Below are 17,257 nucleotides of genomic sequence, written 5' to 3'. Positions count from 1 at the left end.
ATCATCAAGGAAGAAATAATGAGGCATCTGGATAGAAATTGTCCCATTGGGCAGACGCAGAATGGGTTCATAAAGGGCAGGTCGTGCCTAACTAATTTAGTGGAATTTTTTGAGGACATTACCAGTGCGGTAGATAATGGGGAGCCAATAGATGTGGTATATCTGGATTTCCAGGAAGCCTTTGACAAGGTGCCACACAAAAGGTTGCTGCATAAGATAAAGATGCATGACATTAAAGGGTAAAGTAGTAGCATGGATAGAGGATTGGTTAATTAATAGAAAGCAAAGAGTGGGGATTAATGGGTGTTTCTCTGGTTGGCAATCAGTAGCTAGTGGTGTCCCTCAGGGATCTGTTTTGGGCTCACAATTGTTTACAATTTACATAGATGATTTGGAGTTGGGGACCAAGGGCAATGTGTCCAAGTTTGCAGACGACACTAAGATGAGTGCTAAAGCAAAAAGTGCAGAGGATACTGGAAGTCTGCAGAGGGATTTGGATAGGTTAAGTGAATGGGCTAGGGTCTGGCAGATGGAATACAATGTTGACAAATGTGAGGTTATCCATTTTGGTAGGAATAACAGCAAATGGGATTATTATTTAAATGATAAAATATTAAAACATGCTGCTGTGCAGAGAGACCTGGGTGTGCTTGGGCATGAGTCACAAAAAGTTGGTTGACAGGTGATTAAGGCAGCAAATGGAATTTTGTCCTTCATTGCTAGAGGGATGGAGTTTAAGGCTAGGGAGGTTATGCTGCAATTGCATAAGGTGTTAGTGAGGCCACACCTGGAGTAGTGTGTTCAGTTCTGGTCTCCTTACTTGAGAAAGGACGTACTGGCACTGGAGGGTGTGCAGAGGAGACTCACTAGGTTAATCCCAGAGCTAAAGGAGTTGGATTACGAGGAGAGGTTGAGTAGACTGGGACTGTACTCGTTGGAATTTAGAAGGATTTGGGGGGGGGGGGGGGGATCTTATAGAAACATTTAAAATTATAAAGGGAATAGATAGGATAGATGCGGGCAGGTTGTTTTCACTGGCGGGTGAAAGCAGAACTAGGGGGCATAGCCTCAAAATAAGGGGAAGTAGATTTAGGACTGAGTTTAGGTGGAATTTCTTCATCCATAGGGTTGTGAATCTATGGAATTCCTTGCCCAGTGAAGCAGTAGAGGCTCCTTCATTAAATGTTTTTAAGATAAAAATAGATAGTTTTTTGAAGAATAAAGGGATTAAGGGTTATGGTGTTTGGGCCGGAAAGTGGAGCTGAGTCCACAAAAGATCAGCCATGATCTCATTGAATGGTGGAGCAGGCTTGAGGGGCCAGATGGCCTACTCCTGCTCCTAGTTCTTATGTTAGATTCCCGGCTTGAGTCACTGTCTGTGCGGAGTCTGCTCGTTCTCCCAGTATCTGCATGGGTTTCATCCGGGTGCTCCGGTTTCCTCCCACTGTCCAAAAACATGCAGGTTAAGTGGATTGGCCATGATAAATTGCCCTTAGCATCCAAAAAAAAAAGATTAGGTGGGGTTATGGGGATAGGGTGGAGATGTGGGCTTGGGTAGGGTGCTTTTCCAGGGGCCGGTGCAGACTCGATGGGCCGAATAGCCTCCTTCTGCACTGTAAATTCTATGATTCTATATCTCTTCCTAAAAACAGTAGGAGTATAAAAGCAAATGACTGTGGATGCTGGAATTTGAAACAAAAACAGAAAATACTGATCAATTTCTGAGGAGAGAGAAGAGAGCTAACGTTTAGAGTGTGGACGACTTTTTGTCAACGGAGGACCTGGTTTAGCTTAGCAAGCTAGTCCGTTTTTCAGAAAATTGTTTGTTCATTTCTTTTTCTATCAACTATACCAAGGCCTCTTTGTGTTTGCATAGGTTAACAAATACATGAAAATCTGTTGCATGTCAAAAGCTGATATTTAGGCTTCCTATATACATACACAAGCAACTGCCACATTACTTTCAGTTTATAACATGCATTATTCAAAAGTACGGACTTCATTTCACACAGGTTAATTTTACAGGATCAAAATATATCCTCAGAAATCTGGAGTCTGGAACGAGCATACTGGAAGAACAGAGAATAACAAGGACGTAAAGGATAATGATCGATGGGTTTTTCTGTGACTGGAAGAGTGTTTCCACTGGGCTCAGGACTAGAATGGTAAAGTGTAGCAGAACAGAGGGGCTTTGGAGTACATATCCAGATGGAGACTGATGTGTAAATAAGGCAGTCAAGGCGGCATATGTGATACTTAAATTTTATGAGTTGAGGGGTTAATGCTTGTTGTATTCAATTTGAGGGAGAGCAGTGCATTTAAAAGTAATATCTTAATCTTAAATAAAAGCAATTATGAGGGCATAAAGTGAACTGGCAAATATGCGCACGGGACAGATCAACAGATGTCCAGTGGCATCAAAGTAAATGAGCTTGTTGCACACATTGAAATTGGCCTGTACAATGTCTATGGGCATCACAGATGTGGCTGCTAGGGGATCAGGGCTGGGTTCTGAATATACAAAGATATGTGCCCTATCAAAAGGACAGGCAGATTGACAAAGGGGGCAGGGCTGCATTGTTAGTAAGGAATGAAGTTAAATCAATAGCAAGAAGCGATATAGAATCAGAAGGCATATAATCCATGTGGGTAGAGTTGAGGAATCGCAAAGGTAACTCCTGATGGGAGTTAGGTACAGGCCGCCTAGCAGTAGTCAGGATGTAGGGTAGAAAATAAATCAGGAGATAGAAAAGGCAATATTACAATAATCATGGATGACTTCAATATGCACGTGGACTGGGAAAATCAGCTTAGCAGTGGATCCCAAGAAAAGGAATTTGTGGAATGTTAAAGAGATGATTTTTTGGAGCAGCTTGTGGTAGAACCCACGAGGGAACAGGCAATTCTAGATTTGGTGATGTGTAGAGGCAGACTTGATGAGGGATCTTAAGATGAAGGAACCCTAAGCGAGTAGTGACCACAATATGATAGAATTTACCATGCAGTTTGAGGGGGAGAAGCTGGAGTCAGATGTTAAGGTCTCACAATTAAATATGGGTAACTACAAAGACATGAGGGAGATGATTGGAAAAGGAGCCTAGCAGGGAAGACAGTGGAATAGCAATGGCAGGTGGTTTTGGGGGTTCTTTGGGAATTAGTCTACATGATCTTGTATGCTATTTTCTCTAGTGCAAGTATGATTAACAATATCACATTTTGTTTAAATTCTTTAATTTGCTTATGAAAGTGCATGCTATGGAGCTTTAGAAATTAAAAGCAAATGCATAATTAAGTTCATGACTGTGTGCAGTTAATTGAAGCAACTTGCAGAAATCGAGATAAAAGAAATCACCAACTCAATCTTTAACAAGCTAAACTCAATGTTGTGAGAAGGCTGCGGGGGCCAAGTCACCGAATGTCTTTCAGAAATTACTTTGTATCCCCTTGCAGTGTGGATCATACAGGCCTATCTCGCTCCTCAATGTTGACGCTAAGTTGCTGGCGAAGATCCTGGCCACCAGGATAGAGGACTGTGTGCCAGGGGTGATACACGAGGATCAGACAGGATTTGTCAAGGGACGGCAGCTCAACACGAATGTGCGGAGACTGCTAAATGTTATTATGATGCCGGCAGTGGAGGGGGAGGCGGAGATAGTGGTGGCGCTGGATGCGGAGAAAGCGTTTGATAGAGTTGAGTGGGGGTACCTGTGGGAGGTGCTGGAGCGGTTTGGATTCGGGGAGGGATTCATCAAATGGGCGAGGCTGCTCTACGCGGCTCCGATGGCAAGTGTAGTTACCAATGGAAGGAGATCGGAGTACTTTAGGCTCTACCGTGGGACCAGGCAGGGGCGCCCCCTGTCCCCCTTGCTCTTTGCACTGGCGATTGAACCTTTGGCTATGGCGTTGAGGGAGTCAGGGAAATGGAGGGGTCTGGTGCGGGGTGGGGAGGAACATCGTGTATCGCTGTATGCGGACGACCTGCTGTTGTATGTGGCGGATCCAGAAGGGGGAATGCCGGGGGTGATGGAGCTGTTAGCGGAATTTGGGGGCTTCTCGGGCTATAAGTTAAATTTAGGCAAGTGTGAGGTATTTGTAGTACACCCGGGTGATCAGGAGGAGGGAATTGGGAGACTCCCGTTTAAGAGGGCAGTGAAGAGTTTCAGATACCTGGGGGTGCAGGTGGCCAGGAGTTGGGGGACTCTCCATAAGCTTAATTTTACCAGGCTGGTGGAACAGATGGAGGAGGAATTTAAAAGGTGGGACATGGTGCCGCTATCGTTGGCGGGTAGAGTGCAGTCCGTCAAAATGACAGTTCTCCCGAGGTTCTTGTTCCTTTTTCAGTGTTTGCCCATCTTTATCCCTAGGGCCTTTTTTAGAAGGGTGACTAGCAGCATCATGAGCTTTGTTTGGGCGCATGGGACCCCGAGGGTGAAGAGGGTCTTCTTGGAGCGGGGTAGAGATGGGGGGGGGGGGGGCTGGCGTTACCCAATCTCTCGGGGTATTATTGGGCGGCCAATGTGTCGATGGTGCGCAAGTGGGTAATGGAGGGGGAGGGGGCAGCATGGAAACGGATGGAGAGGGCGTCCTGTGGAGATACAAGCCTGGGGGCCCTGGTAACGGCGCCGTGGCCGCTCCCTCCTACGAGGTATACCACGAGTCCGGTGGTGGCGGCTACCCTCAAGATTTGGGGGCAGTGGAGGCGACATAGGGGAGAAGTGGGGGGCTCGATGGAGGCTCCGTTAAGGGGGAACCATAGGTTCGTCCCAGGGAACATTGATGGGGGATTTCAGGGTTGGTACAGAGCGGGCATCAGACAGCTGAGGGACCTGTTTATTGATGGGAGGTTTGCGAGCCTGGGGGAGTTGGAGGAGAAATTTGGGCTCCCCCCGGGGAACATGTTTAGGTATCTGCAGGTAAAGGCATTTGCTAGGCGGCAGGTGGAGGGATTCCCTTCGCTTCTAGCGAGGGGGGTGAGCGACAGGGTGCTTTTGGGGGGCTGGGTCGGAGAGGGGAAGATATCTGATATCTACAAGGTTATGCAGGAGGTGGAGGAGGCGTCAGTAGAGGAGCTGAAAGCTAAGTGGGAGGGGGAACTGGGGGAACAGATCGAAGACGGGACATGGGCTGATGCCCTGGAGAGGGTTAATTCTTCCTCCTCGTGTGCGCGGCTTAGCCTCATCCAATTCAAGGTGCTGCACCGGGCCCACATGACTGGGACGAGGATGAGTAGGTTCTTTGGGGGTGAAGACAGGTGTGTCAGGTGCTCGGGGAGTCCAGCAAACCATGCCCATATGTTCTGGGCATGCCCGGCACTGGAGGAGTTCTGGAAGGGGGTGGCGAGGACGGTGTCGAGGGTGGTGGGATCCAGGGTCAAGCCAGGATGGGGACTCGCGCTTTTTGGGGTTGGGGTAGAGCCGGGAGTGCAGGAGGCGAAAGAGGCCGGTGTGCTGGCCTTTGCGTCCCTAGTAGCCCGGCGAAGGATCTTGCTACAATGGAAGGATGCGAGGCCCCCAAGCGTGGAGACCTGGATCAATGACATGGCGGGTTTCATTAAGCTAGGGAAGATCAAATTCGCACTGAGAGGGTCGGTACAAGGGTTCTTTAGGCGGTGGCAACCTTTTCTTGACTTTCTGGCTCAACGATAGGGTACGGGGACAGTAGCAGCAGCAACCCCGGGGGGGGGGGGGGAGGGAAAAGGTGGGGGGGGGGGGGGGGGGGCGGACGATGACTATGTTTGTTTATTTAATTTAAATTTATTTTTAAGTTCTTCTGTTGTTCATTGGGGTTGGGGGGGGGTGGGGGATGGGATACATGCGTCGATACAGTCTGGGGGTGATACAGTTATTATGGGTTATTTTGTTGCATTTCATTGTTTGTCGTTACGTTTTATATTTTCTGTAAAAAAATTCCAATAAAAATTATATTAAAAAAAAAGAAATTACTTTGTATAGGATAGCTTCAGGTACAATGGAAATTACATGGCATAACATTGATACATTTTTAATCGCGAACTCCCCGACCCTATCCGAATGCACTTCACAAAGTATAGTATGAAAGATAAATGAAATCTGATCTTAAAGCACCCTGCAACACACATCCCTAACAAAGCCTGAAAGTTTAGCCTATGTATATGAATAGAAATGAAAAATATTAACAGAAAACACTAGATGACAGTATTTGCCAGACTACTATTCGAGACAAAACGTTATCATCTTTCATACTCACCATTCCGTTCTTTTTGTGGTAGTAACTGAGGACAGGGAAGCGGCCACCTTGACGAAATGTAGCAACTTTTTTCAGAGTCTCATCGTCAATTGATTTTGGCACGATGACAATGGGAGGATAGGAGGTGCAGACAGTGAAATCTTTATTGATGTAGCTTAGTCTCCATTCATCTGTCTGAGAGGAGAAATGAGCATATAGTAGTTTGGTAGTGCAGAACTTGTGGCACATCGGAGACACAATGGCAAACCTTTTTGTCTTGCACTCATCAGGGCAGATTTTCAAGAATACCAATTGCAAAGGGAATAACAATTTATACTGCATTCTGGTCAAAGGTGGAGTAGGGCTGATTCAGGACCTAAAAGGGATTATACACAGAGGCAGGGCATATGGCAGAGTTGTTAAATTAATACTTTGCATCTGCCTTTATCAAGGATGCAGATGTATCGCAGGCCATGGTGAGGAGGGGGTAACTCTGTTGTTGGATGCTGGTGGTATTGGATAAACTGTCGGTAATTAAAGTTGACAAGGCACCAAGACTAAATGAGATGCATCCAAGGATACTGAAGTGATGGTGGAAATTACAGGGGCACTGGCTGTAATCCTTCAGTTTTCCCTAGACTGCAAAGGACTGGAAAATTGCAAACATTACCCCTTGCTCAAAAAGGTAGCAAGGATAAGACCAGCCAGTCCTATTTCAATGGTGGGGAAGCTTCTTGAAACAATTATTTGGAATAGAATTACTAATTACATGGAAAAATGTGGGTTGATTAGGAACATGGGCAGCACGGTAGCAAGCACGGTAACACATTGGGCAGCACAGTTGCTTCACAGCTCCAGGGTCCCAGGTTCACTTCCTGGCTTAGGTCACTATACAGAGTCTGCACGTTCTCCCTGTGTCTGCATGGGTTTTCTCCGGGTGCTCCGGTTTCTTCCCACAGTCCAAAGATGTGCAGGCTAGGTGGATTAGCCATGATAAACTGCCCTTAGTGTCCAAAAAGGTGAGGTTACTGGGGTATGGGGATAGGGTTGAGATGTGAGCTTAAGTAGGGTGCTCTTTCCAAGAGCCTCAGACTCGATGGGCCGAATGGCCTCCTTCTGCATTGTAAATTCTCTGCTTTCTTAAGGGAAATTATGTTTAACTGACTTGGGAGTTTTTCTTTTCCCCTGAAGAGGTAACAGAAAGGATTGTAGTGAGTACTGCTGTTGATCTGGTGCACATGGACCTCCAAAACAGTATTAGATACGAAATAGACTTGAGAGAATTTATAGAATCATAGAATTTACAGTGCAGAAGGAGGCCATTCGGCCCATCGAGTCTGCACCAGCCCTTGGAAAGAGCACCCTACTCAAGCCCATGTCTCCACCCTATCCCCGTAAACCAGTAACCCCACTTAACCTTTTTGGACACGAAGAGCAATTTAGCATGGCCATTCCACCTCACCCGCACATTTTTGGACTTCCTCCTTCCATAGCTCATGGAATAAAAGGGTAAGGGAAACTGGAATACAGAATTGGCTGAGTAATAGAAAAAAGAGTGAGTATGGTTAACAGATATTTTTCAGGCTGGAGGAAGGTTTGTAATCATTTTCCCCAGGAGTTGGTGTTGGGATCCTTGCTTTTCCTGATATATCTCAATGATCTAGATGTATGCAGGAGAAATTTTCAGTTTCCAAATGATACAAAACCTAGAAGCTTTTTGAATGGGGAGGACAATGCAGAGATTCAAAAGGACATAGGCAAGGTGATGGACTGGGCAGATAAAGTCCAATGCGGAGCAGTGTGTGTTGATGCATTTTGGTAGGAAGAACATGGATAAACAATACAAAATAAGGGGTACAATACGAAAGGGTGTGTAGGAGCTGAGGGACCTGGGTATATATGTGGATAAGTTATTAAAGGTGGGACAGAAGGACAGAAGGTGGTTAATAAAGCACACAACATCAGAGGCCTTATTAATAGAGGCACAGAGCATAAATGCAAGGAAGTTTTGTTGAACTAGTCTCGAGCACCGATTCGGCCTTGTGGAGTACTGTGTCCAGTTCTTGTTACGATCCCATTTGATGTTATAACTGGACGAAAAGATCCCAGAATGGTACCATCGCTCAAAAGACTGTAACGTTTACTTTATTTTAAAAAGTGGATGAACGGAGTCACAGGACTACTAATAGTTTTAACAAGAAAAAAATATTAATCATGAACAAATTAGATTATGATACAAACTACTTTACTCCCTCCTGAACTTAACAAATACACACACATTTTAAGAATAACACAGATTGCCAAGTACATCGCAGGTTACAATAGTCTCCTTAAAACAAAGTCCCTTTTAAGTACATATGATGACTGAACAAATATACAGTCCGCTCTGAATCCAAGTTCGTGTCTGTGGTTTTCTCCTCAGAATTCCCCCAGATGATCCTTATACCGCGAGTTATCTTGCTTACTGAACTCTGGGGTCAACACGAGTGATTTCAAATTCCGCTTTCAAAAAGTCACATTTCTAAATCTTCTTCTAAATTATGCGTTCCCTTCGCCCTTCAGTTTCACTTTGTCTTAAAGGCTTTTATACAAACTGAGGTCCAGCCACCGATTTCACAATTATTTCAAATAACGCCTCCACAAGACCTTAAGATATAGGAGCAGAATTAGGCCCATTGAGTCTGCTCTGCCATTCAATCATGGCTGATATTTTCTCATCCCCATTCTCCTGCCTTCTCCCCATAACCCCTTATTAATCAAGAACCTATCTATCTGTCTTAAAGGCACTCAGTGATTTGGCCTCCACAGCCATCTGCAGCAGAGTTCCACAGATTCACCACTCTTCTGGCTGAAGAAATTCCTCCTCATCTCTGTTTTAAAGGATTGTCCCTTTAGTCTGGAGATGGTGTCCTCTGCTTCTAGTTTTTCCTAGAAGTGGAAAATCCTCTCCACGTCCACTCTTTCCAGACTTCGCAGTATCCTGCAAGTTTCAATAAGATCCCCCCCTCATCCTTCTAAACTCCCAACAAGTTTGAGGGCACTAACGATGACCTCGCTCCCGTTCTCGCCAGTGAAATATTCGTCAAATCCAATGGTTGTCTCCACCCTGAAGCTACGGAGACAAGTTTTGTATCATTTTAAATTGGGGGCAGCATAGAAGTGGTATTAGCGTGAATCATATGTTTGAACAGGCGAGGTTGGAAACCACTTTCGGGAGGTGGGAAGAGAAGGGGTTGGGAGGAATGGGGGATTTGTTCTTGGAGGGACGATTTGAGAGTTTGGAAGAATTGGAGAAATTTGGGCTCAAGGTCGCACTTGATCAGATACCTCCAATTTCACAATTTTGCAAAATGGATCTTTCCAATATTCCCTGCGGCGTCGCCAACCTAGTTGACAGAGGGGGTTCTTTTCCTTGCAGGGTCGGAGGAGGGGAATAACTCGGGTATCTATGGAAGGATTATGTCCGAAGATGCAGTATCATCTTCCGGAGGGGGTTAAGGCCAGGTTGGAGGAGTAGTTGGGGCTGGTGTTGGAGGATGGGGAGTGGAATGAGAGCCTGCGGACAGTGAACTTCATGTCCTCATGTGCAAGGCTTGGCTTAAAAAAGCTTATACAGGACTCACCTGACTAGGTCCAAAATGAGTTTTTTTTTGTGGGAGTGGAGGACATGTGCGAGCGCTGTGGAGGGGTTGCGATCAATCAGGCACACATGTTCTGGTCGAGTCCTAAGCTCGTGGGGTTCTGGGTCTCCTTCTTTAGCACCATGTCGACAATTCTGAAAATTGAGCTGGAGCCCTGTCCCATATTGGCCATTTTTGTGGTGCCCGATTTGCCGGAGCTGCAAACGGATTCGGGGGCTGTTGTTCTGGCCTTCGTCTTGCTGATTGCTCAGTGGAGAATGTTGACAGATGGAGGTGAGCCTATCCACCCAGTGCCTCAGTGTGGCTGGGATATCTGATGGAGTTCCTATACCTCAAGAAAGTAAAGTACACCCTTGAGGGAAGCAATGGAGGGGTTCTACCGAAGGTGGCAGCAATGTATTTTGGATTTCAAAGGGCTCGTCAATGTTAGTTTCTCATAGAACAAGAACATACAGTGCAGGAGGCCATTCGGCCCATCAAGTCTGCACCAACCCACTTATGCCCTCACTTCCACCCTATCCCTGTAACCCAATTACCCCTCCTAACCTTTTTTGGATACGAAGGGCAATTTATCATGGCCAATCCACCTAACCTGCACGTCTTTGGACTGCAGGAGGAAACCGAAGCACCCGGAGGAAACCCGCGCAGACACGGGGGGGTACGTGCAGACTCCGCAGAGACAGTGACACAGCGGGGAATCGAACCTGGGACCCTGGCGCTGTGAAGCCACAGTGCTATCCACTTGTGCTACCGTGCAGCCTGGGGGGGCGGGGGTGGGTTGTGGTTATGTGTTGTTTTGGTGTGGTGTGTAAAATGGAAAATGTCTGAATAAAAATATATTTTTTAAAGTTTCATTCCTGCAGAAATTAACAGAGATGTTTGCTGGACTTAGACCTCGGGATCGCATGGCAATACTACCTATTTGGGTATACATAGTGTCGTTAAAATGGAACTCATCTCCTCACAATGTGGCCCACCTATTTGTGCTAGAAGGCACAGATTTCACATATCGCACCTTGTTCTTTGCAGGCTCGAGCATGTATTGTACATTTTTGAACTAAACAAAAGCTTGGTGAACAACCATTCCCTGGTCCATTTCCCATGGCTATGCCTTGACCCGAGTAGTTCAGCCTGACATGAAGCCAAATAAAAGCTTGGCATTTGACAGTCTTCTAGTGCATTTTCCATAGCAACACCTCCACTTGCCAACCAACCAATCAGTAACCTCTTCTCATGGACACTGCTTCTTCCTCACGTGAGGAACCCGAGGAAGGAGCAGTGCTCCGAAAGCTAGTGTTTGAAACCAACCTGTTGGACTTTAACCTGGTGTTGTAAGACTTCTTACTGTGCTCACCCCAGTCCTACTGTGTACACCCCAGTCCAACGCCGGCATCTTCACATTATCTTCTCATGGAGTACAAGTTGTTGTTCCCTTCACAGCTGGCCTTTTTGCAAATCTGTCCTGATGAGCGCAGGACAAAAATGGAAATTAAATTGAAATTAAATTTGCTTATTGTCACAAGTAGGCTTCAAATGAAGTTACTGTGAAAAGCCCCTAGTCGCCACATTCCGGCGCCTGTTCAGGGAGGCTGGTACGGGAGTTGAACCGTGCTGCTGGCCTGCCTTGGTCTGCTTTAAAAGCCAGCGATTTAGCCCAGTGTGTTAAACTAGCCCCTTCTTAAAATTAGCAAATATTTATTATTCAAAATGCTTCCTTACAGATTGAACAACGTATTTGCAACAAAAGCTGCATATTTTAAAAGATTCCTAGGCAAGCTATGACCCTTTTTGACAAGTTATACTTTACAAAAAAAAAAATCAAACTCAAGTATTGAGGGTGGGCATTGAGGGTGGAGGCTGGGGATTGAGGGTGATTTAGAGATGTGGATCAGAAATTGGCTAGTTGAAAGAAGACAGAGGGTGGTGGTTGATGGCAAATGTTCAGAATGGAGTTCAGTTACGAGTGGCGTACCACAAGGATCTGTTCTGGGGCCGTTGCTGTTTATCATTTTTATAAATGACCTAGAGGAGGGCACAGAAGGTTGGGTGAGTAAATTTGCAGACGACACTAAAGTCGGTGGAGTTGTAGACAGTGTGGAAGGATGTTGCAGGTTACAGAGGGACATAGATAAGCTGCAGAGCTGGGCTGAGAGATGGCAAATGGAGTTTAATGTAGAGAAGTGTGAGGTGATTCACTTTGGAAAGAATAACAGGAATGCGGAATATTTGGCTAATGGTAAAATTCTTAGCAGTGTGGATGAGCAGAGGGATCTCGGTGTCCATGTACATAGATCCCTGAAAGTTGCCACCCAGGTTGATAGGGTTGTGAAGAAGGCCTATGGTGTGTTGGCCTTTATTGGTAGAGGGATCGAGTTCCGGAGCCATGAGGTCATGTTGCAGCTGTACAAAACTCTAGTACGGCCGCATTTGGAGTATTGCGTACAGTTCTGGTCGCCTCATTATAGGAAGGACGTGGAAGCTTTGGAACGGGTGCAGAGGAGATTTACCAGGATGTTGCCTGGTATGGAGGGAAAATCTTATGAGGAAAGGCTGATGGACTTGAGGTTGTTTTCGTTAGAGAGAAGAAGGTTAAGAGGTGACTTAATAGAGGCATACAAAATGATCAGAGGGTTAGATAGGGTGGACAGTGAGAGCCTTCTCCCGCGGATGGAGGTTGCTAGCACGAGGGGACATAGCCTTAAATTGAGGGGTAATAGATATAGGACAGACGTCAGAGGTAGGTTTTTTACGCAAAGAGTGGTGAGGCCGTGGAATGCCCTACCTGCAACAGTAGTGAGCTCGCCAACATTGAGGGCATTTAAAAGTTTATTGGATAAGCATATGGATGATAATGGCATAGTGTAGGTTAGATGGCCTTTAGTTTTTGACTTCCCATGTCGGTGCAACATCGCGGGCCGAAGGGCCTGTACTGCGCTGTATCGTTCTATGTTCTAAGTATGTACTCGTGAGATGGCAATTTCAGGGAATATTATGCTTGCATAGCAAAAGTGACAGCATACCGAATATCCTTACAGCAAAAGCAAAATACTACAGATGCCGTAAATCTGAAATAAAAACAAATGTTGGAATGCAGATCTGGCAGCATCTGTGGAGAGAGAAATAGAGTTGGTGTTGAATCTGAAGAGTCATACAGACTCAACACTAACTCCATTTCTCTCGCCTGGCTCCTGCCCAACCTGCTGATTTTTTCCAGCATTCTGTTTTTACATTGAATATCCTTTGTAGATTTTAAAATATTACCGGCTGCCAAGGCCCAAAGCTCTGGGGATCGTTCCCCAAATGTCTTTGTCTCTCTTCTTTTGTCCTTTAATCTGCTCCTCAAACCTACCTCTTTGGGCCAAGCTTATGGTCTCCTGCCCTACTAACTCCTTATGTGATTCCGCCTCAATTTTTGTTTGATGCACTTGTAAAGCTCCTTGGACCGTTTTGCTATGTTATGGGGTGCTATATAAATCCATGTTGTCATTGTAGTTTTCTCCCATCTCAAATTCTGTAAAATAAACCTTTAAAAAAAAACCCTTACATTTAGACAAATCAGACATAGGAAAAGAGATCCTCTTCCAAACAAAAATGCAAGCTGTTTCTTTCAAACACATTCAAATTCTCATCTAAAAGCCAAAACAATGCTATGTAACATGAAAATAGAGCAATCCTTTTGTTTTTACTTCCAATTTTTAAACTGTTGTTTGCACTATTTTTCTTCCAAGATTAGAGTCAGAGATGTACAGCATGAAAACAGGCCCCAAGGCCCAACTTACCCATGCCGCTCAATTTTTAACCACTAAGCTAGTCCCAATTGCCCGCATTTTGCCCATGTCCTTCTATACTCATCTTTACCATATAACTGTCCAACTGCTTTTTAAAAAGACAAACTTGTACCTGACTCTATTACTTCCTCTGACATCTCATTCCAAACACTCGCCACCCTCCTGTGAGAAAAAAATTGTCCCTCTGGACCCTTTTGTTTCTCTCCCCTCACCTTAAACCTATACTTTCTAGTTTTAGACTCCCCTACCCTTGCAAAAAGATGTTGAAAATGTACCTTATCTCTGCTCCTCATTATTTTATAGACCTCAAAAGATCACCCCCAAGCCTCCTATGCTCCAGGGAAAAAGGTCCCAGTCTATCCAACATCCTTATAACTCAAACCATCAAGTCCCGGGAGCATCCCAGCAAGTCTTCTCAGCACTCTTTCTAGTTTAATAATATTCTTTCTACAATAGTGTGGCCATACTAATGTCTTGTACAACATCAGCAAGACGTCCCAACTCCTGTATTCAATGTTCTGACCAATGAACCCAAGCATACCAAATGCCTTCTTTACCACCCTGTCCACCTGTAACTCCACTTTCAAGGAGTCATGAACCTGTAATCCTAGATCTCTTTGTTCGAAAACTCTCCCCAACACCCTACCATTAACTGAGTAAGCCCTGCCCCGATCCACCAAAATGCATCACCTCACATTTATCCAAATTAAACTCCATCTGCTGACCCAATTGATCAAGATCCCGTTGCAATAACTGGCTGGACTTATCTTTACACCCTTGTTCGAATAAGGGTGTAAGGTGGGCAAGAAACATTGCGGCCAGTGCTTAAAGAAATTCCATTCTCACTTCCATCAGTACCATTGGATGTATCGCATCCAATCTTTGCACCTCATCAACTTTTGTCAACAGACTATCTAATAACACCATTACCAACTTCAAACATTCAAGTGTCTGAATCATCTTTCAGCAAACCGAATGCAAAATCTTCTTTCTTGGCAAAGACAGACGCAATGTATTAACTGAACAACTTCAATCTCAATGTGCAAAACCCGTTTTTCGACCTTCATTAGCCCCACTCCTCCTTTTAGCTATTTTATATTCTTATCAGAAGACTTTTGGATTCCCTTTTGGTATCATACTCTGGGCGCCATTCTCCGCTCCCCACGCGGGGTGGGAGAATCGCGGGAGGGCCAGGCGAATCACGCCACAGCCCGGCGACCGGCGATTCTCCGGCCCGGATGGGCCAAGCGGCCAGACAACCCCGACCGGTTCACGCCGGCGGCAACCACACCTGGTCGCTGCCGGCGGAACATCGCGCGACAGGTAAGTGTGGGGCCTGTGGGGGGCGGAGAGAGGATCGAGCACCACGGGCGTGCTCGTCAGATGTCTGGCCCGCGATCGGTGACCAATAAACCCAAGCATGGCGTCTCTAAGAGACGCACGCTTTCCCCTCCGCCACCCCGCAAGATCAAGCCGCCATGTCTTGCAGGGCAGCAGAGGGGAAGATGGCAACCGCGTATGCGCTGGTTGGAGCCGGCCAACCTGCGCATGTGCGGCTGACAGCACTTAGGCGCCGCCGGCCGCATCATTCTCGGCGCGCCGCTTTGACGCAAGCGTCAAGGCCCGGCGCCCGAGATTCGTGCAACGCTGCTCCTTTGCCCGGGGGGGGGGGGGGGGAGGAGAGAAAGAGAGAGAATAGGGAGAGAGGAGCGGCCTCCGACGCCGGACCTCCGACGCCGGAGTGAAACACTTTGGGTTTCACTCTGGCGTCAGCACTCAGTCTCCCTTTGGGAGAATCGCGCCCTCTCTCTCATGTCCTTTTTCACATCCCCTCTGAACCTGTTAAATTCACCTTGGTTTCAGAGGTCAACATATGTTAAAAAAGTAGATGACTGGGTGGTGAGCTTACAATCAGTATTTTTATTTTAATGTTCCTTTGCAGCAACACTTCAGCAGTTTAAAATGAATAGAACATCTGGTCAAAAATTAATGCTAAATTAACAAATATTTCAATTTTGGTTCCAGTACTGATCCCCTAAACTGTTCCTCACCTGGCACCCATGCTCTGGTTTGCACCTCCACCCAAGATGCACCATTGGTCATTAATAGTTGATGAAATGTTCTATTCCTCCCTCCGCCTAACAATGTGTCACAATTGATTATATGTTCTGCTGATCAGTTGGTCTGTCCACCTATTGACCAACACACTGATTCAATCATTCATGGGTTTTCCTTTATCAATGCCAATATTTTCTTTCAGTTTCCATAAGGTTCCAATAATTAAATTACATTTCTGCCTAAAATTAGTTTTCCTCGTGTCTTTTGTTATCTCTCACCACAGAACACCAAGTGACTTTCCTAACACCATCTCTCCACCAAACAGACACTTCATCAAACAGTTCCTCGACTTGCCCCCTACAGTCCAGATCAGGGTTGTCCAAAGATGAGCCGCATGCCCAATGTTGCCCCTGGAGGCAGTTTTCTAAATTTCTGTCGAGCCGCTGAGTTTTAATGCAAGATTCTGCTTGCAGCTGCTCCTCCAATCAGAGGCTTGTTCTCTCCTGCATTGTCTGTTGATCGGCTGACTAGTGAGGGTATCAGCAATAACTGGGGGAGAGAAAGGGTCTCTGATTGATGGAGCAGTGAACACATTGCTGAAGGCTAGTGTGCCAGAGAAGCGATGGCATGTCAGGACAGAGAAGAGCGTGGTCAAGTCAGTCCCAGGGAGGTTTAAGCTTTGGCATTTTGGCAGACTGCGGAGGAGACAGTGTAATGGTAGGTGGGACGGAACAGGGTGGGTGTGTGAGTGGGGTGTGTGTGTGAGTGGGATGTGAGTGTGAGTGGGGTGCGAGTGTGAGTGTGAGTGTGAGTGTGTGAATAAATGATGGTGCCCATGGGTGTGTGATGAGTGAGAGGGTGAGTGCATGCGGGTGAGTGCAAGTCTGCCTTACGCCCAGTCTGTATTCTAACTCTCACTCACCACTACACACCGACACACAAACATGCACTGACCCACACAATCCCATGCACAAACACGGACCTCCCAACGTTTTGGTAATTTCTGTTGCTTACTCTTTTTTAGTTCATTACTTTGACTTTGTTCAGCAATTATTTCCTTAAAACCTCAACTTTCTTTTTAAATTTAGATTATTGCTGTGCTAAATCTTTGTTAGAGTCTTTCCTTTGTATTTTCTTTGTTCCCACTTCTCTTTTATTATTTTGGTCGGTGACCCATTATTGGAATGTACCTTTAAGCAGAAGATGAAGTTAACATAGCCTGCTTGCCAGCACAGTGTGTTCCTGGGTTTTGTATTTTGGAAAGTAGTAGTCAGATGCCTCGGCATCAAGTGAATCTTTAGAACTAGCTTTGGAGGCACTCGGTTCGATTGGTTAACTGGAAACCTGTGGTTGAAACATAGGACTTAGAAGCAGAAGTAGGCAAATCAGCCCTCCAAGCCTGCTCCGCCATTCAGTCAGATCAAAGAGACCTGTCCCCATATCCCTTGTACCCATTTTAAAAAAAAAATCAGAAACATATCCATCTTCTCTTGAAAACATCAAATGATGCGGACTCCACTGCACTACGGGGCAGAGCGTTCCACAAGTTCACCACCCTCTGCAAGA

At 45.9% G+C, this 17,257-nt stretch overlaps 1 protein-coding gene across 1 annotated transcript in view; it reads right to left on the bottom strand.

Annotated features, from left to right (window-relative positions):
• mtmr9 (myotubularin related protein 9) overlaps nt 1-17,257 on the bottom strand; it is a 94,940-nt gene that overhangs the window by 61,361 nt on the left and 16,322 nt on the right. The window contains exon 4 of the mRNA XM_038801038.1: nt 6,226-6,399. Coding sequence (XP_038656966.1) covers nt 6,226-6,399 — 174 coding nt within the window. The remainder of the gene's footprint in view (nt 1-6,225; nt 6,400-17,257) is intronic.

Source organism: Scyliorhinus canicula, chromosome 6, assembly GCF_902713615.1.
Source record: "Scyliorhinus canicula chromosome 6, sScyCan1.1, whole genome shotgun sequence".
Classification (NCBI taxonomy): Eukaryota; Metazoa; Chordata; class Chondrichthyes; order Carcharhiniformes; family Scyliorhinidae; genus Scyliorhinus; species Scyliorhinus canicula.
Note: the sequence above shows the minus strand (reverse complement) of the source record. Positions and strands in the feature narration are given on the sequence as shown.